The sequence below is a fragment of the Mandrillus leucophaeus genome, unplaced genomic scaffold (genome assembly GCF_000951045.1).
Source record: "Mandrillus leucophaeus isolate KB7577 unplaced genomic scaffold, Mleu.le_1.0 Scaffold5, whole genome shotgun sequence".
Lineage (NCBI taxonomy): Eukaryota > Metazoa > Chordata > Mammalia > Primates > Cercopithecidae > Mandrillus > Mandrillus leucophaeus.
In genome coordinates, this window is record NW_012105364.1 from 12,897,400 (window position 1) to 12,918,866 (window position 21,467).

Genomic DNA, 21,467 nt, shown 5'->3' on the forward strand with positions numbered 1-21,467 from the left:
AAAGATACCATTTTTTGTTTTGATTTTAATAAGTTGTGAGGTGTTACTATGAGAGTTTCTGCAACCACCTTTCACTCAGTGTTTTAGCTAAAGATTCATGGATTTAAAAAAAATTTGTGTGTTACAGTTTGTCTGTTATTCTTTTTCATGATCAGATTGTATCAAAGTTGTGTGTATGCATTTGCATATGTGTGTTCCTTTACTATTTTCCTTTTCCTTTTTAAAAATTTTTCCCAACAGCACCAGTATTTTTTTTTCTTTTAAATCATGTACCTGTTGGTCTTTGCTTTCTGAGACATGAAATTTTAGAGGCTCAACTGGTACTCTCCCTGCCCCAGGCCTGTTATTAGCACTGGTTGTTTTTAGTGATGATGGAATTTAGAAACTAACAGTCTACATATGTATCAACACTTCTTAGTTGAGAAATATACTTTTTTTTTCTTTGAAACAGGGTCTCACTCTGTCTCCCAGGCTGGAGTACAGTGGCACAGTTTAGTATTTTTGTACATAGTCCTTTTAGATATACAGTTTATATCATTTTATAAAATATTTGCATCTTCTTAGGGTACTATCTGGCTACCAGGGCACTTTTATTTGTGAATGAATTACTGTGTAATATATTCCTGGTAACTAGTTTGTTGAATGGTATTCTTGACCAGAAAGTGCATTTTGGGTATTTTACCAAAATGATTTTTTAATTTTAGAAATGTTGCTATGAAAACATTCTTTCTGACAGTTGTTAGAAAAAGAGCTGCCTGAAGAGGGTTTTTTGTTTGTTTTTGTTTTGTTTTGTTTTTGACGGTGTCACTCTGTTGCCTAGGCCGGAGAACATGGCTTACTGCAGCCTTAATTTCCCAGGCTCAAGCAATCCTCCTACCTCAGCCTCCGAAGTTTCTGGGACTACTGGTGTGTGCCACTATGCCCAGCCGATTTTTTGTTTTTTATATACATGGAATCTCACAATGTTGCAAGGCTGGTCTTGAACTCCTGGGCTCAAGTGATCCTCCCACCCCAACCTCCCAAAGTGTAGGGATTACAGGCATGAGCCACTGTGCCTGGTGAGAGAAAGTTGTAAAAAGACTCAATTTCTTGGTCCACGCATTTCCTTTAGTTGGTTTGGGGTATGCCAAGGAGGAAGTATTTTGAACACTTCCAAGGGGATGCTAATGTGCATACAGAGTTGAGAAGCACTGGTACAAATAGTATCATTGAAACTACTGTGCAGACAGGTTCAGAACCTAGTGACTCTTGAGTGTAATAAAAATATCATAACATGTAGGTTTGTGAAATGATAGCTCAAATTTCATAGACATTGGGCAGTTGAAGGTTATATTATTTGGCGAGTACTTGGCATGCAAATTTTGTTTGTGGATGGCAGATGCAAATACCTATTCACGGAAATAGAGGTGGCATATGGAGATTTTTCATCCGAATTGGTGGCCAACCCTCCACCAGGTGCTAAGGGAATACCTGGAGGCAGAACAAGGATTTTTTCTCAGGAAACAATTAAGATTATGTCCTAGCAGGTAAACAGCTGACCAGTCAAGCATCCCAAAGTATATAGTTCATCACAATGAAGATAATTTTGTCGTGGAAAACTTGAAAAGCAAGTTTTACCTAACATAGCCATATAAAAATCTAAATAGCAGCCCCAAGGGACATCTATTTGTGGACAACGCGCTTTCCATTCAGTCTTTCAGAGTGAAATATTGGGTAGTATACTCCTGGGTAACTCTTTAACTTGGTAAAGGGTCATCTTGAGTACAAAACAATTTTGAAGGGTTTGCCAAAATAACTTTTTTTTTCATTTTAGAAATGTTGTTGTAAAAACATTTCTTCAGACAGAAGGAACCTATTGTCCATTCATAGATTGAGTTCGTGGCCTTGGTACCACATCTTCAGTATATACAGAAGGATGCTCAGTCCTCTGCTTCCATGGGGATGGGGAAAGCATAGATATGACTATAAAGTCTCATGAAGAATTGCTATCTGAAAGGGTTTAAGGAGGAAGGATAACTTTTCTGTGATTTTAAGTTTCAGAAAAGTTGTACTACAAGTATAAAAGTCTCCTATATATGAAGAGTTGAATTAGACATACATAGGATGGAAAAGAATTTCAATTCCATCTTGCAGTATATGATATTAATTCACTAGGTAAAGCATCAGTCATTTAGTGTTATTTCAATAAAATTAGCCATTAAATTTTGCTTTCAAATTGAAGAAAAATACCTGTGATTGTGATTTCACTAGGAGCTTCTCTAATGTTTTTTTCATTCACATGTAGATGTATAATGCTGGCATTCTTTTTAAATCCTCCGTATAAATTTTGCCTGTGGGAGTTAAGGAAAGGCCCAAAGTGATTTGTAGTAATTTTTTGTAATTATTTGTGAAAAACTAGTATAGTTATTCAATAAAACATCTTTAATTTACTCCTGATCTATTACTTCGTAAGTTTATTAGAAGTTCCACGATAACTACTTATAAACTAGATAATTAGAGACAAAATTTTAATTCCATGGTCCAGTTATACGTATTGGCTACATTTGGCTTAAATCCTTTCAGATAGCAATTCTTCATAAGACTTTATAGTCATATCTCAGTCACCACACCAGCGATGAAGCAGGAGCGCAGACAGGGAAAGGTCCAGGGCTAATTCTCATAAGATGCAAATTCTTTCTAATTAGGTCTGGCTTATTAATCATGTGCTTTGAAGTGTTACAGGTTTCTACCTGTCATTCAATGCCTGACTTTGAAAGGTGTTGCTCGGTATGTCTGCCTTGGTCATTCTCTGAGAAGTTGGCCTGGGTCTTCACTGTAGAGGTAGAGGAAAGTATTTCTTTCCTTCTCACCACTTATAGGGGCTGATCATGTTATGCACGGCTACCTCCATGGTGTCCTATGTGGGTGATTATAGTAAAAGTAGTTGACACTTTACTATTTCCTCAGAATAATAGAGGTTTTCCTCTGTCCCGGGTAGAACAAATATTAGACATGTACACTGTACTAATGCCTTCTAATAGGTGTATATTGTTATTTCATTATGGTTTTAATTGGCACTTAGCAAAAACATACACTAATGATGTTTAGCATCTTTCTGCTATCTGCAGCTTTTCTTTTATGAAGAATCTGTTCAAATATTTTCCCCAGTTTTTAACTGGGTTGCTTGTTTTCTGATTTTTGAATTTGGAAAGATCGTATTACTTATACATTCTTTATGAGTATGATATAAATACTTTTCTCTCAGTCTTTGGCTTGTCTTGTCATTCTCTTAATCATATTTCAAAGAACAAAAATTTTTAATTTTGATTAAGTCCAATTTATGATTTTTTTTTCTTTTTGGCTCATGTTCTTGGTGCAGTATCTAAGAAATCTTCACCAAATCCAAAGTTAGAATTCTCCTTTGTTTTCTTCTAGAAGCTGTATAGTTTTAGATTTTTACATTTAGTCTTTGATTTATTTTTAGTTAATTTTTGGATCTAGAGCTACATATCGATCAAAGTTTTTCTTTGAATATGTTGTTCTAGCACAGTCTGTGGAAAGGTTTTCTCCACTAAATTTACTTAACATCTTTGTGAAAAATCAATTGTCTGTATATCTGTAAGCCTCTTCCTGGACTCTCTATTCTGTCCCATTGAGCTATTTGGTGTAAATATTATATAATATAGCTATTAGGTATTGAAATACCTTGCTATAGTTTTGTATTTGTTTTATCATTTTTTGGCGTCACGTTTTTTGAATATCTGATATGGCAGCTTATCAGATGGGATTACTATTTCCTTCTCATTAACTGACCTTTTATCATTATGAAATGACCTTCTTTATCCCTGGTAGTATACTTTACTTCAAAAACTACTTTATGTTAGCTGCCTCAGCTTTATTTTTGTTGTTGTTGTTATTTTTGTTTTTGTAGAGACAGGGTTTTGCCATGTTGCCCAGGCTGGTCTCGAACTCCTGAGCTCAAGCAGTCCACTCACCTTGGCCTCCCAGAGTGCTGGAGTTATAGGCATAAGCCACTGTGCCCAGTCCCCAGCTTTCTTTTGACTAGTGTTAGCATGTTATATTTTTCCCATTCTTTAATGTATTTGTTTCTTTACACTTAGACTATATTTCTTGAAGTAACATATAATTGTGTCTTTATTATCCATTCTGACACACCTCTGCCTTTTAACTGGGATATTTAAATTATATTTTAATATGAATATTGATTTGGTTAAACTTAAATCTGTCATTTAGATGTTTTTTCTTTCTCTTCTGTTATTTCCTTTTTCCTCTTCTGCTTTTTTTGGTTGAATGTTATTTAAGATTCTAGTTTTTCTTCTTTGTTGCCCTTTTACTGATGAACGTCTTGTTATTTTATGTAGTTTTAACTCATCAGAGGCTAAGTCAAGTGATATTATAGCATTTAATGTATATTTAAGAACCTTACAATATTATACCTCTAGTTCTTCCCTCCCATCATTTGAGTTATTGCTATGCATTGTACTTTTACATATGTTACAAGCACACACTACATTGTTTTTACATTTTTTAAATGGTTAGTTATCTTTTAAACTAGTGTCACGTAGTCATCTTTAGGTTCAAAAAAGGTTTAGAAAATTGTATATTTATTTAACAATTGTTGCTTTGAGCAAAATCAGAATTGTTTCAGGAAGAAAAAAGGGGATGTGCAGGAAAATGGTAGGGTGTCCTGCATGTGTGCATCACACCAAAGTCAATGCTTTTGTAATCCTTAGGACAAATAAAACAAACCACCTAGCCAGAATAGTCAGTGCCTTTTTAAATATAAATTAAAAGCTGAGTATCTAATGGTGGGATGGTAGAGGTTATCTTTCAAGGTGCTGATGGGATTGAGTTAGCTGCAAACGGTACTCCCTAAGTCAGTGAAACTGAAATTTTATATTCAGCTGAATTTTGAAGAAAAACTACTAGATAAATTATTTTAGTTTTTATATAATTCATACTATATTTTATCCATAATTAATTAAGAAACAAAACTTATTGCTATTTCGAGCTATTTCTGTTTTATTGGTTAGTAGAATTTGGAGTTTAAAAGGATACTGCAGCTCATTTAGTCCAATCTCTTCACTTTCCAGATAAAGCAACTGTGGCATAAAGATGCAAATTAAATTCTTCCAGTTCATAGTGGCATCTACTGTATTGTTATCCTTTTGAGGGCAAGACCATGGACATATTATCCATTTTAGCAACAGCAGCTGTCTAGCAGTTTCTGACTGACAGTATATGTCCAATTAATGTTGGAGGGATAGGTGAACAAATGAATAAATCTGAAATTTGCTTAATTCAGTTTCATTTCTCCTATGCAAAGTTATGCTAGAAAGTAGAATTAGTTACTTTTGTTTGGATGCCTGATATCTCTAATCAAGTAATAAACTGGAAGAACAATTATAGAATATTGTACAATTTGGATCCTATAGTGAGTGAAGTTCTAGTATGTTTAGTCTTCTACCTAAAATAGAAGTAAATTGAAACATTCTCAAGTTTATTACTAATCTCTTTTAGTCACTAAATTAATAAAATAACACCTGTGTATCTCAGAGCTATTCAAAATCACTTTAGAATATCCCATTTTATTCATTTATTCATGGATGGACATTTAGGTTGATTTCATATCTTGGCTATTGTCAGTAAAGCTGCAATGAACATTGGAGTGCGGTTATCTCTTCTATATACAGATTTCATTTCCTTTGAATATATACCTTAAAGTGGGATTTTTGAATCATATAGTAATTCTATTTTTAATTTTTTTGAGGAAACTTCATACTGTTTTCTGAAATGGCTATATTAATGCACATTCCTACCAACAGTATGCAAAGGTTCCTTTTCCCCCACATCCTCACCAATGCTTATCTTTTATCTTGTTGATAATAGCATTCTTATCTTTTATCTTGTTGGTAATAGCCATTCAGGTGTGAGGTGGTTTTATTTGCATTTCCCTAATGATTAGCGATGTTGAGCATTTCTTTCATATATGCAGTGGGATTTTATTCAGCCTTAAAAACTGAAGAAATCTTGTCATTTAATCAAGCTGGGAGACATTGTGCTAAATGAAATATGCCAAGCACAGAAAGACAAATACCACATGATGTCACTTACATGTGGAATCTAAAAAAGCCAGACTCTTAGAAGCAGAAAGTAGGATGGTGGTTACCAGGGTCATAGGCTTGGAGGGGATGAGGAATGGGAAGATGTTGGTCAAAGGCTACAAAGTTTTCGTTAAGATGAATCAGTCCGAGGTCTGTTTTATGGCATGGTGACTATGGTTCATAATCATGAATTATACACTTGAAAATTTGCTAAGAGAATATATCTTAAATGTTCTCAGCACATACACACACAAAAACTATGTTAGATGAATATTAAAACATCATGTTTTATACTGTAAATATATATGATTTTGTCAAGTATACCTCAGTAAAACTGGAAAAAAATACTTACCTCTGTTGCCTTTAGCAGTGGTATGAGAAAACGCTCTTATTCCCTGATAGTTTGTATTATATGCACTGTATGAGTCAAGAAGTCCTTAGATCAGAAGTGCAAGATTCAAATTAGTTGGTTGTTCAGCATGACAAACTGAAAAGTTTGAAACCTGATTTTGAAGACATTAATTCGGGTATTGGCTCTGCCACAGTAGCCATGAGGCCACGAACAAGTCACATAACCTCCCTTCTGCCCGTGAATCGTTCCATACCCTGACCTTATTCCCCACCATCTTCCTGTGTCATATACTTTTCTGAATTTATTTGATTTTTTGAGCATATGAAAATGTATCACAGAGGGTTCTCAACCTCATACTCACCTGTCCACCCTCCTTTCCCATTGCTTAAGTGACTACTGACTAGTTTGCATACATATAAAATGGCAAATTGGGAAGTTGTTTTCTTTTTAAATTCTTATAAATTCAGGGGTTATAAGTGCAGTCTTGTTAACATGGTTATATTGCATAGTGGTGAAGTCTGGGATTTTAGTGTACCCATTACTTGCATAGTGAACATCATGTCCAGTAAGTAATTTTTCAATGCTCACCCTGCTTTCCCACTGCCTCCTTTTTGGAGTCTCCAGTGTCTGTTATTCCCCACCTCTCCATATATCCATGTGTACCCATTGTTTCACTCCCATTTGTGAGAACATGCTGCATTTGACTTTCTGTTTCTGAATTATTTCACTTCGGATAATGGCCTCCAGCTCCATCCATAATGCTGTTAAAGACATAAGTTCATTCTCTCTCATGGCTGGGTAGTGTTCCGTGTGTGTGTGTGTGTGTGTGTGTACACATTTTTATTTATGCAATTAAAAATTTTATTTATGCAATTGTTGATAGACATTTTGGTTGATTCTATGACTTTGTTATTGTGACTAATGCTATGATAGGCATGCAGGTGTCTCTTATTATACTGATTTCTTTTCCTTTGGATACTTAGTAGTGGGATTGCTGTATCCAATGATATTTCTATTTTTAGTTCTTTAAGAAATTTTCAGCCAGGTGTGGTGGCTCACGCTTGTAATCCCGGCACTTTTGGAGGCCGAGGCGAGTGGATCACAAAGTCAGGAGTTCAAAACCAGCCTGGCTAATATGGTGAAACCCAATCTGTACTAAAAGTACGAAAATTAGCCAGGCGTGGTGGTGTGCACCTATAGTCCCAGCTACTCTGAAGTCTGAGGCAGGAGAATTGCTTGAACCCAGGAGACAGAGGTTGCAGTGAGCCAAGATCATGCCACTGCGCTCCAGCCTGCCTGGGCAACAGAGTGAGATTCTGTCTCTAAATAAATAAATAAGAAATCTCCATACAGTTTTCCATAGAGGTTGTACTAATTTACATTCTCACCAACAGTATATAAACATTCCAGCTTGGAAAGGTTTTTATTAGTGTTATTTTGGTACATTATTACATTGTGATTGTTAGACCTTGCATAGATTCCTTATTCATATGAAGAACAAGAGCTCACCTTCACACTTTAAGGTGGTACAGGTTGAGTATCCCTTATCCAAAATGCAACCAGAAGTATTCTAGATTTTTTATTTTTTCAGAATTTGGAATATTTGCATTATACTTAATGGTTGATCATCCCTAATCCAAAAATTTGATATCCAAAATGCTCCAATGAGCATTTCCTTCAAGCTTGACCTTTGAGTACCATATGGATGGTCAGAAAGTTTAGGGTTTTGGAGCATTTCTGATTTTGGATTTTCAGATTAGGAATGTACAACCTGTAGTGGGTTTTTTGTTGTTGTTGTTGTTTTGAGATGGAGTCTCGCTCTGTTGCCCAGGCTGGAGTGCAGTGGCGCAATCTCAGCTCACTGCAAGCTCCGCCCCCCTGGTTCATGCCATTCTCCTGCCTCAGCCTCCCGAGTGGCTGGGACTACAGGCACCCGTCACCGCGCCCAGCTAATTTTTTGTATTTTTAGTAGAGACGGGGTTTCAGAGTGTTAGCCGGGATGGTCTCGATCTCCTGACCTCGTGATCCGCCCGTCTAGGCCTCCCAAAGTGCTGGGATTATAGGCGTGAGCCACCGCGCCCGGCCTGTAGTGGGTTTTTAATTTAAATACCCACATCTATCAGTAGTCCATGAATTAGCTGGCCAGTCCCAAAACATTTTGCCATAACTGTATTTTCCATGCTCTTCACTTTAAGGATACAGCTGAAATAATTGTCCAAGTCTAGACCTTGTACCTCCCTCTTTTCCATCCTACCGCCATATGTTATGGATTGACTGACATTGACTTGGCTCTAAAAATTCTTATTGTACTTATTAACCAAAGATTAAGAACAAAACTAAAATTGTTATAATATTTATGAAATAATTAAGGAAATAATATGTTGAATTGAGGGGGGTGGTGTAAAATTGAAAGTGTCTGTTGTTATCTTGAAGTGATTTTCCTTTAGGTATTTATTTACCTTCAGTGCCAAGTTATTTAAATAACAAGACAGTGCCTACCTTTGAAGGGTGATGTGAGAATTGATTTAAATTTCACAAAGCATTCCAAGACACTCAGTTGATAGGTTCTCCATAAATGGCAGGCATTATTATAATCAGACTAGTAAAAAGAAAAATGATAAAGCTACTCGTGCAGTGTCCTCTAATAGAAACTGTTTTGGTAAAGTAATATAAAGGTTATGCTATTCATAATTTATGGCTGAGGGCAATAGATCAAGAATAATGATGCTTTCCTGTCTATATAAGTATTCAAAACACAGATATAGCTGTGTTGGAGTATATTGCTGTATGTAAGAAGGATGAAATCAATACCTTATAAACAAGAAAAGTGATCCATGAATATTAATAAAAGACTTTCCTTAATTGAGCCCTGAAAAATATAGTGACTGCCAAACTTGATTATGTCTTTCAGAATCTTCAGGAAAGGCTTTGAAATAAAAGAGATAATTCTTAATCATGAGGTTATATGGAACTTGAACTTTGTTAGTAATAGAAGCATAATGGTCTTCATTCTGGTAACCAAAATAATCGGCTTCATTGTTAAACCTTTAAAAAATTTTCAATTTATTATAAGAAAAGTCACAACTTTGTTTAACTATGTTAATACAAAATGAGAGAAAATTAAGAATTTCAAAATATTTTTTACAAGCAGAATGCTTCAGGTGTGTGCAATATATAAGCACACACATAGTAAGCAAAGCTGATGATAGAAATCAATATGTAAAAATATCTTTAAATCACACACTTACCAGGAGAAATTTAAAAGGTAAATTTAATTTTCCTTTATGATGAAATTTTAGCTTTTTTGTCTAGACATTGGTTTCTTGTTGCTGCTGCAACAGTTTACCAAAAACTTAGTGACTTAAAACAATACAAATTTATTATAGTTCTGAAGTCAAAACTTCAAAATGGATCTCTGTGAGCTAAAATCAAGCTATCAGCAGGGTTCTGTTTCTTTCTAGATGCTCTAGGGGAGAATCTGTTTGTCATGTGTTTTGTATTGCCTTTTCCCATTTCTAGGGGTTGTCTGCATTCTTTGACTCGTTTCCTACTTCAATTACGAAGCTAGTAATGGCTGGTCAAGTCCTTTTCACATCAATACTGACTCTTCTGCCTTCCTCTGCCCTGTTTCAGAACCCTTGTGACTGTTTTGGGCCCACCTGGATAGGTGAATAATTGCCTAATTAGCAATCTTAATTTCATCTGCTACATTAATTCTCCCTTGTCATTTAAGGTAGAAACATATTCACAAGTCCTGGGGACTAGGACCTGGGCATCTTTGGGAAGCCAGTATTCTACCTATTGCGTTCCAGATATGGAAGGATGAAAGTTTCATAGATTTTGAGAGACTAGTAAGTAAACGACATACTGTAGAATTAATTACCATCATTTTCTGTTATCAAATTTTGGCAGTAATTTAGTTATCGAGACTTTTTCTCTTTTCATCACAGTGAAGTATAAATTTTAGGTTTACATTTTTATTTCTAATTTTTCTAAGCATCCACCCATCCATTCATTCATCCATCCATCTTTCCAACCAACCATCCAACCAACAAATACTAGGTGAGTGTTTACAATAGACTGTGAAGGAAACTGTGGTTAAGAAGGCTTAGAGATTTTTAAAAAATGGTAACAGTCAAGAAATGGATATGTTAATTAGCTTGACTCTAGTGATCAGTTCACTATGTATCAGAACATCAGGATGCATATTTAAATATATGTAATTTCAATAAAACCTGGTGAGAAAAGAATGTCTTAAAGATACTCATTTAAGCGACCCTATGTGCTACAAATGAATTACCCTGTTTACTCCACGATAGCTCTTGCTCTCAAGGAGCATACACTACTAAGGGCTTGCCAAATGCCCCCTGCATATTATTATTAAATAGAGATATCAGGAAAAACTGGAGAATGGTTGATGCATCTTTTCTTTTCCTTGCTTTGTCCTTAATCCTCCCATCATGCAAATAACAAAGTTTCTAATCTTGATCTTTTAACAAGCTAATGTCAAGGAAAAAATATCTACTTAGGATGATACTTTGTTTTTCTTCTACCTCACTTTATTTTTTCAAAAAAAGACCTTTCTTATTTTTTTTAAAAAATGTACTGTATAGAAGGAAGGAGATGTGATGTGTGGCTCTCTGTTGGGCCAAGTACACATTTGGTAAAAGATTGGGAGTTTGATCAGTTCCATATTGTAAATTCCAAAATTCTTTCCGGCTTTGAAAATAAAGGAACTCGATTTAGCCCGTGGCCAATAAGGTTGACAGAAGATTTAATGCTAATCTTTTAGTATACAAAAGAGCATTGTGTCTGTAAGAGTGAGCAGGTGTTCTTTGTTTCTGCTAAGTAGGATAGGAAGCCATGATATTAAATCAAATAAGAAATAATTTAGATTTAGCAACCTCAAGTGTATTAAAACACAGGAAACTGTTACTAAGGAAAAATATAGATTTCCCTTAGACAAATCATCTGATCCATATTCACATATTATGAGAGTTCTGATATTGGGGCAAATATTATACGTGGTTATTAACATCTGCTAAATAAATACTGAAGTGAAAAAAACTTCAGGTAGTCCTTTCATAATATATGCTACCTCAAGGTCCTACGCTCTCAAGAAGGTATTTGAAAGATTCGCTAGGGACTGTCATTATGAACCTTTGCTAAAGTATAAAATCTCTGTCAATTGAAAGAGAAAAAGAGACATCAACTAAACCCAAAAAGTCAAGGTTTCTCACAGAGATAGGCTACATTTATCTGGAAAGATGTTCCCTCAGCCATTTGCCTAAAATATCCTTTGTCTCAAGGACACCTGTTTGTAAGCAGAAATGATTTTTAATCAAAATTGATCCATGCTTTCTGCTAATTGTGTTTTTAGTTTCTTCTTACTCTGTTTGAGGCTAGTTCATCACTTAGTTGGATATGAGAAACCTGATCACTGAGTCACATGACTCATCTCTAAGATGTATGTAGCTAGAGAGAGGGTGATTATTCTTTACTCAAGAGTATGAAAATTTGATTTTCATTCTCTGGTTTATAAACATTGTTTTACTAGATGTTACCTATATAGGATAACACACACTTAGCAAACACATTTCTTACAGTCTATCCCTAATCTTCCATAACTGCTGGTTTTATCCATAAACTTAACCTTCTTGTATCTCCTTCAGCCTACCTGTCTGTATTGTCATCCTCCCTGCCTTTACACACAGTAACCTTCTAGTCAAAACGATTTTGCCCAACTTACCTGATCTTGCCGACATAAACCTTAAATGAAGTCTTATTCTATTCCTCAAACATAATATGTCCCTTACACCATTGCTATCTGGCTTCAACTAAACTTTTTCCTGCTCAGATCTCCAGTCACCTCTCTCTTTGTTAACCAGGCAGTAGTCTTTCAGACCCAACAATGTGTGACCTCTTGATCCCCATGTGACCCTGATGCCCCCTTCCTACTACCTAAAAAACTCTCCCCCTTAAATTTGGCACATCACAAACTTCAGCTTTCTTCTACCTCCTTGGTGACTGGTCTCAGTTATAGAGTCCTGTTCCTTTTCCTAACTCTAGAAAGGTGGTGCCCAGAGGGTTCTCGAGTTCTCTTCTCTTATTTATTTATTTTTATTTTTATTTTTTATTTTTATTTTATTTTATTTTTTTTGAGATGGAGTCTTGCAGTGTCACCCAGGCTGGAGTGCAATGCCGCGATCTCGGCTCACTGCAACCTCCACCTCCCGGGTTCCAGCTCTTCTCCTGTCTCAGCCTCCCACGTAGCTGGGATTACAGGCGTCTGCCACCACACCCAGCTAACTTTTTGTGTTTTCAGTAGAGATGAGGTTTCACTGTGTTGGCCAGGCTGGTCTCAAACTCCCGACCTTGTGATCCACCCGCCTCAGCCTCCCAAAGTGCTGGGATTACAGGCATGAGGCACTGCACCCTGCCCTCTGTTCTTATCTTTTGAGAGCGTAAAGAGAATTGACATGGCAGAAAATATAATGAGTGTTTGTACTGATTGAAGTTCTTTTGGTGGCGAGCAATGGAAACTGACTGAGGCTAAGTCCAGGGAACAGAGAAAAAGCTCAACAGCCAACCTTGGGGAAGAGCTTGAGAACCTAGAGTAATGTTAAGAATGTCAGCATCAGAATCATGTGCTTTTTTTAGATTGCCACTGTTACAGTGTTTGGTTTCAACAGCCCCCATATCTTTATTTTTCATCCCCACCCCATGTCAGCCTTATAAATCTTATGTGTTTTTTTAGACTTCCAAATGAAACTGTAATTACTCTATGAAAGCTGTCCTGATTTTTTCAAGAACTGCTGAATGCACTCATCGTTGAGCTAGAATTGTACCAACTGTGTGTCTACTATTTTGCCACAAGATATGGTGCAATTATTGTGGTTCCAGGGTCTTTTTTCCTTTCTCTAAGCTAAGAGACATTTATGGGAGAAGGTAGTGAATTGTCTATCTAGCCCCTCTGTTTTTCTAGCTTGTCTCCCCCAGCACCCAGTGCTGTTTTGTTTTTTGTTTTAGTTTTTCAGGTGCTTGTTGAAGTAGAGTTTAGCAATTTAAATAGTCAATCTCACAGGTCACAAAGTTTAATTATGCACAAATGTATGTAGTTTGGCCTCAATCAGGTATCTCAGAAAAGAAACAATGTAGAAGTGACAGCTTATATATTTTAAGAAAAAGCTACTTCTGAACCCCTCATCACTCTAAACATTTCTGTGTGTAAATGTGTATTTTATATTTCATTTTTTAAGTCTTAGTTTTTTTTCTTCCTGTATATTAAATTTGATGGAATTTTAAACAAATCCTAAAAAATCATTTTGTGGTTTCCATTACACCCTAGCAAAGATGACAAGTAACACTGACATTTTATTATGAAGAAGATACATTAGCTTTATGTTTAAGATAAGAAGTCATCTTTGTGTGGTGCTGACACAACATTTAAAGTGTTGGTGACAAAAATAAACAAGAAGAAGAAATGTATACAGAAAGGTTAAGAGAAATGAATGGTAAAGAACAAAATAGTTTGCTAAATAGTATTAAAAGTTATTTGTACAGAGCTATAATTTAAATGTGAACTTAGGATACAAAAGGATCCTTAGTAAGCTTTTATATCTGTTAAATATTTTAATTATTATGACTGTCAACATCAGACACAGTCTCTATACATGAACTGAGTCCTGTTGAATTGGAACTGCTTCTAATAAAAAAAACAAATTCTTTAGTCACTTATTTACTTTTGAAAGATTTTGAAACAAAACACCTTGTTGATGTACTAGTTAGGATACTGCTAAATGCTGTAACAAGAAAGTCGTTACATTTCAAGAATTCAAAATAATATCAGGTTTGTAAGAGTTTACCGCAGGTATTCCTGACAGAAGTATGACTTTCTTCCACATGGTGATTTAAGGCTCTGATTTCTTTCATTTCCTAAGGTATTCGTGTTCTCTGAACTTGACTGGCAGAGGAATAAAGTGGGGTAAAGACATCAAACCTGTATCTTGATCACCTTTTCCCAAGGTGACACATGTCACTTCTCACCCCTTTAATAGGAACTTTTATATGTCCCTACTTAGAAGCAGGAGGATCTGGAAAACCTGGTTCTTGGCTAACTAGCTGTTTACTAGCAACAGTTCTATACTGGTGAAAGCATGAATCATGAGACGACGTGCCATAGTTCACCCTTGTGCCACCAAGTTGTTTTGTTGCCCTTCTTCCTACACATAGAACACATTCACCACAACTCAAGAGAAACAGCCCAAAGTCCTATTTCATTTTTATATCCAGTCCAATATCTGCATCACAGTTAGCTGTGGTTCTTTGCAGTCTGGCAACCTATGAACTAAAGTTCATGGTAACTGCTTACGACACCTTCCCTCCCCATTCTGCCTCAGTACAAATCCAATATACAGTAAAGGAACAGGAACAGGAGAGCTACAGGTAAATTTGCCATGTGGAAAAAGGAAAAGCAGGAAATGCACGGCAGTAATTGTCCAATTACAATAATGAAATCCTATCTGACAGGCACCGTGAAGACACCCTGCCAAGGAAGTGTTCCAGATCTCTTGATCAGAGCTGTATTGTGTATTCTGAAAATAACTCCCTCGTCCTTTATTCTCCATGGCCCTCTGGGCTCTACACCTTGGGAGCTTCTTCCTTATCTATTTATTCATGGCGAAATTGGAAAAGAAATATGACCACCTTCAGCAAACTATCGCAGGAACAGAAAACCAAACACCGCATGTTCTCACTCATAGGTGGGACTTGAACAATGAGATCACTTGGACTCCGGAGGGGGAACATCACACACTAGGGCCTATTATGGGGAGGGAGGAGGGGGAGGGGGGAGGGATGGCACTGGGAGTTATACCTGATGTAAATGACGAGTTGATGGGTGCTGACAAGTTGATGGGTGCAGCACACCAACATGGCACAGGTATACATATGTAACAAACCTGCACGTTGTGCACATGTACCCTAGAACTTAAAGTATGAAAAAAAAAAAAAAAAAAAAAAAAAACATGACCACTTTTTTGGTTGTGCAATTTGGGAGCCTGGAAACTATTTAACAGACCATTTTGAAGTTTAAGTTCAGCATTTACCAATGCACTTCTCTTAGAAACAGAAGATTTCATATCTGTGGACCTCCCCTTGCTACACGTGCCAATGTTCACACCTTTATCAGTCAGTCTGTCCAGAAAAAGAAACATTTCCAGGTCTTTCCAATGGAGGGAATGTAACATAGGGAATTAGATATACATATGATAGGGAGAAGCCGAGCGAATGATTGTGAATATACCCAGAAATTAACTAAATCAGGAAACCATTGCATACTCTAGGGAAAGAAGAGCAATAGGAAGAAGTGATATTATCAGAGCTAAGAGTGCTGTTAATAAAAGACAAAACTAAGTCCTACTGAAGAGGAACTAAGCTCCTTGAGAGATGTGAGCCATTCATATTCTTTAATCTTTGTGTATCCTCACATAGTAAGAACTCAGTGTTTGTTTAATTGAACAGAGCTGAGCAATAAATCCTTCCACTGTCTTCAGTTAGAAATACCCATCAAAAAATAAAATGTGGCAGAAAGAATGGTATTCGATATTGGGATAGCCTTTAATTTGTGGATCAGCCCAAATCAGTTATCTTGGGACCTAATTTAGCAAGCCATCATCGGCATTTACGGAATGAGAAATTGTCAAAAGTTTTAATTTAAATATTCTCTTCCTGTATAAGAGTTTAGAGTTTGGTACAATACCAATTTTTATATAAACATAGAAGGAAGAATTAAAAAGCAATAAAGTCTGTAAGTGGCTCATGCCAAAATATTTTTTTTAAGTTGGAATGGGGGATGGGTGTGGTTAGAAAGAGAAAAAGCTTTCCAGACTTGTTAGGAAAATAGCAGCTATAGCTACAGTGGATATAGAGCTCTATCTTAGTCTTTTATTCTTTTTTGGAATAACCTTCTAAGTTGATAATGATATTGCTTTATCTACTGGTTTGAGCCAAAAGCTATCATCTTATTTTTCTTTACTGTCACTTAAGAAAGAATCTGTAAAATATTACATTGGATATTTTAGCAGTCAAAATGAATTCTAGAGTATGATCATAATTGTGAAAACATTGCAAATGTCATTTAGTTTGTTCTTAGATGTCCTTTATATACTTAAGTATATGGATATGCTGGATTCAACACAGCTATGGCTTTTAGGAAAGGCTTGAGAAAAGTCTCAAAATAGTAGATACATTTAACAACTTGCAAATTGAGAATAGTTTGAGAAGCTTTTATGACTATGTTGTCTTTCCTAGAGAGAAGGAGAATCTTGCCTAAAGATTTCTTGGTGAAGATTTCTACTTATACTATAAATGAAGATTTGAGGGTAGGGGAAGGGTATGACAAAGTCAATTGCCATGAATGCTTTCAAAACATTTTACTATTAGAATCTAAGAATAGAAGGCAACCTTCTTAAATTGATAAAGACTATCTGTAACAACTTGAGACGGGACTTTGTTTTGTTATATTAAAGTAAAATTATAACAATATTACAAACAAATTTCAGATTCACAATCACTTTGTGTTGCAGCAAGATTTATACACAAGAAGATATGTTTCGGCCGGGCGCGGTGGCTCAAGCCTGTAATCCCAGCACTTTGGGAGGCCGAGACGGACGGATCACGAGGTCAGGAGATCGAGACCATTCTGGCTGACACGGTGAAACCCCGTCTCTACTAAAAAATACAAAAAACTAGCCAGGCGAGGTGGCGGCGCCTGTAGTCCCAGCTACTCGGGAGGCTGAGGCAGGAGAATGGCGTGAACCCGGGAGGCAGAGCTTGCAGTGAGCTGAGATCCGGCCACTGCACTCCAGCCTGGGCGGCAGAGCCAGACTCCGTCTCAGAAAAAAAAAAAAAAAAACAAGAAGATATGTTTCAATATAGTTTTAATGAACATATTTGTTCTGTTTGTGAAAAAAAAATTTAGCATACCTGAGAATGTTTATAATTCTTCCATTCATATCTAAGCTTCAGGCTTATGGCTTAAAACATAATGCAGGGCACTTCACATATTTGCTTTGTCTTTTAGCCTATAATGCTCCCATTTAAAAATATTAAGACTTGGATGTAAACTGTGCCTAAATATGTCATAACTGATTTTAAAAAGGGGAAAATACCTTGTGTTATCTGCATGGTACCTAACATCTGAAGAGTAGGCTTCTCTTTCTTGGGGTGACTCTGTGAAGTGAGGGTCGTGAAATAATCACTTGTTAATTTGGCGGTTTTATTAAAAGTAATCACTTTGTTTCAGTCATTATAATATCTGTAGTTTTGAAAACATGTCGGGAAAAAGTCCTTCTTTGGTATTGATCTAGAGCAGAAAATGTGCTGTTTTCCATCTCTAATTGAGTTGATTTCTTTTAATACTATTTTACAATGATAATAAAACATGAGGCATATTTGTGCTATTTGAAATAATTGGCTTTGGTTTTTAAGGATGTTATCCATAATTTCAAAGAATATCTTTCTGAACTGCTTTGCCCTGAGGAGTTTAGAATTTTCTTGAAATTATGGGTGTCTCTTGAGTATTTTTCAACGTCAATTCAACTGTAGCTTGTTGTGCTATTAATTCATTATGAAGTGACACAGGAAGAAAACTCATTATGTGATAATGTGAAAACATGTATTTGTCAAAAAATAAATTAAGTCTGTATTGAAAATCCATCAGCTATTGTAGTAGGGAGTCAAATGGTTTATTGGATACATTTGGGTGTTGGCACTGTTTTTTCAAACAGGTAAACATAGAAAATATTTTAGTTCCAACCCATAGACACTCTATATCATGCATTTAAATATGGTCTTTTTTCCATACAGGTGATATTATATCCAACTTCTAATAGCTCCAAATCAGCTGAATTACACCAAATGGTAGTTCCAAAAAATAGCCAGGATTCTGACTTGAAAATCAAACTGGCAGTGCGAATGGATAAACCAGCACATATGAAGCATAGTGGGTGAGTATAAATTTGAGGATTGTTTTCCTGAATTATTGAATTTCATTTTAGTGTATTGTTTTTGTCAGTTTAGTGAGAGAACCAGTATAGCAGGCTTTTACACGGAGTTTTCTCAAAAAGTGACACACACAAGTTATCTTACTCAATGTTTTTAGACCCAAACATGGCTTTATAGCTCAATACATGGGTCTTTAGTTAAGATAACTGTATGCATGCTACCACAATATTGGAACTTGATTGTGTTAGTATTACTCATCAGTCATATTGATACAGGGCACGATACCTTCTAAGAAACATTCTTCAAATTACAATAATAGTTGAAACAAGTTTAGCATTGAGATCCCTAGAAATAAAACCTCCATAGACTATATAAACACTAAAACATAGTGTAGATATAACCCAACGAGGCTGTATATATTTTGACAAGAGGGATATGAGTGTTCATCCAAACATGCGAGTGAGAACTGAATCAATATTGGAGAAAAGTGCTGTTGCCTGGGGAATAAGTGCAGGTACTGTCTCCTGGGGATCACCAGGGGTCAGAGTCAGCCTTCATCTCTGCCAAGGTTCTTTGTCTGTTGCAGCTGGTGATGAAACAGGTCTGAACTCTTGAATAAAATGAATTTCCATAAATCCAGGACTTCCTCAGAATAACACTTTGGACTTACTATGGCCAAATCCCAGCATAGGGTTATTAGCCATGAGGAAAGAAAGGCGACCATTTTTCTTACTGTGGAGAGTAACACTTTGGACTTACTATGGCCAAATCCCAGCATAGGGGTATTAACCATTAGGAAAGAAAAGGGACCATTTTTCTTACTACGGAGGAAAGTAGTTGTTGAAGTGGCTTACCCTGAGTTTGGCAACAAACACAGAGGTCTTAAAAAGTGTATCCTTGTAACAAGCAGAGTCTGCTGGCATTGGGGCCCAATCACTAACATCAGGGTGGAGCGAACTGATGATTCAAAAAATGAGGAGGATACTTTGGATGACCATTAGGGGAAACAAAGTTAGGCTCTGGGCAGGGGGAAATCCAAGGTATACATTACAGTTGGGATGGAACTAAGGACTGTATTGCTTTTTGGTTTAGTAGGCAGCATGTGCAGTGTCAGACCTCACCAAAGGGAAAAAGTACATGAGAGGGTGGGCTCTTAGAAGGTGAACCATGATTCGGACAACCAACGTTATGCATCTTTAATGTAGTCATGTAAAGTCAAGTCTAACTATGACTCAGCTTATAATGCACATAGAGTGTCTGGGATTTAATATTTAATTCATGCATCCATCTACCTGCTCACCAGTAATTTATGCAGCAGGCATGTATTGAGCACTTACTGTCTTCCAACTAGGACACACTTTAATATGATATTATTGCAGGCCTATAGGAACTGGCTAGTCAGGGATTCAGACTTGTATGTAAATAATTATGATAGTGAGTGATAAGTGCTATAAGACAGAAATGGGAACCTGGGAAAAATAATGCCTGATTTTTGCCAGGTACAGTGAATGAAAGTCTCACAGGACACCTGACTTTTGAGATAAAACTTAAAGGATAAATTTATCAGGTCGACAGTGGGAGAAATGTCATTCTAGCAACATGACAGCATGTACAAAGGCAGGGAGTCCTGGAAGGACTTTTAGCTGATGATGACAAGTTCAGTGAAACTGTCAGAGTGCTTTGAGACTAGAGAGAGTGCTAGTGCTCTAAAGTGCTTAGAGACTAGTAGAGTTACACATAAAAGAACACAGTATGTTCCAGGAACTGCAGTTGTTTCTCCACTCTTTTTTACTCAGTCCCTTTTTCTTTTGATGAATGGCACAAAAAAAAAAAAAAAAACCAGGAACTTATCATAATGTCAAGATGGCCCTAATTTACCCGTCCACAGTACCATGCCATGGTGAATACCCCTGGACCTTCAGCTTGTCCCAAGAACAAAGATTGAACATGCATAGGGCAGGTCCTGTAACCTTTAGCTCCAGTGGGAAGAAACCCTTGCTCTCACCTGGCAGTTCCTTGGTTTAGCATACTCCAGGATAGGTGAGACAATCCAGACCCCTTACAAGGCTTGATTTGGAGGTAGGGTTTGTTTTTTTCACATCTCTTTGAATCAGTACCCCTAGAATGGCCCTGCAATTGACTTCTGCCCAAGACTAAAGGTGAAGGAAAAGACTAAAGAGGATATATCATAGTCTCTTAATTTAATCCATAAAGCTCAGGAACTCACTGAAGGACTCAGACCAAAAATGCATCATAGCCCAACCATATCAATTATTATCTAACATTGCTAAGAGATACAGGCATTTCTAGATATTTAGGTATCTCTTCAGTTTGTGATATACACATTGAAGCAATGTTAGAACTGAAAATTATCTGTAATGTTATGCTAACATAGTATGTTGTGTAGCAAAATTAAGAATGTCATATTCTAAAATAGTGATTTGATTAAAATATTTTAATACTAATATTAGAAGAGTTGAACATTTTCAACATTGCTATAATAATAATTGATCCCTACGGACAGGGAGTTAGAGGTGCTTTAACCTAAGCATCTGTTCTGTTTCCTCAGTACCCATGTGGTAACAGTTTTACACATTTTGAATAATACACCTATGTGTAAACATATATTGGAGAACATTTCACCTACAGCATAGCTATATTCATCTTTTTCTGAAGTACTTCTTAAATGGATTTCACTGCACTTAGTTACATTTAAGAAGAGAAAGTTAATCTTTTTCTTCCAAGTATTCCGTCATACACCAAAGCAATAATGTAACAGGAATAGTAGGTTAATAGCATTTTGCTTTGAGCCTGGATCGTGTTTTGTTGATCATTTCTCCTATAATCAATAATTAACAGATGGATAATTTTAAAAGAGACAAGTCAAGTTTTAAAAATATTAATTTATCTTTAAAATACAGCAAACTCTTGTTACAGATAGAGTTGTTAGGTGGATTAAAAAATAAATTGGAGGATAATGGATTTTTATCTTCAGAGCACTTTAG

The 21,467-nt window shown here is 36.2% G+C and overlaps 1 protein-coding gene across 9 annotated transcripts in view; it reads left to right on the forward strand.

Annotated features, from left to right (window-relative positions):
• Window positions 1-21,467, forward strand: part of CADPS2 (Ca++-dependent secretion activator 2) — a 563,764-nt gene that overhangs the window by 307,381 nt on the left and 234,916 nt on the right. For all 9 annotated transcript variants that reach the window (XM_011995959.1, XM_011995960.1, XM_011995964.1 and 6 more), the window contains exon 8: window positions 18,325-18,464. In XM_011995959.1, coding sequence (XP_011851349.1) covers window positions 18,325-18,464 — 140 coding nt within the window. The remainder of the gene's footprint in view (window positions 1-18,324; window positions 18,465-21,467) is intronic.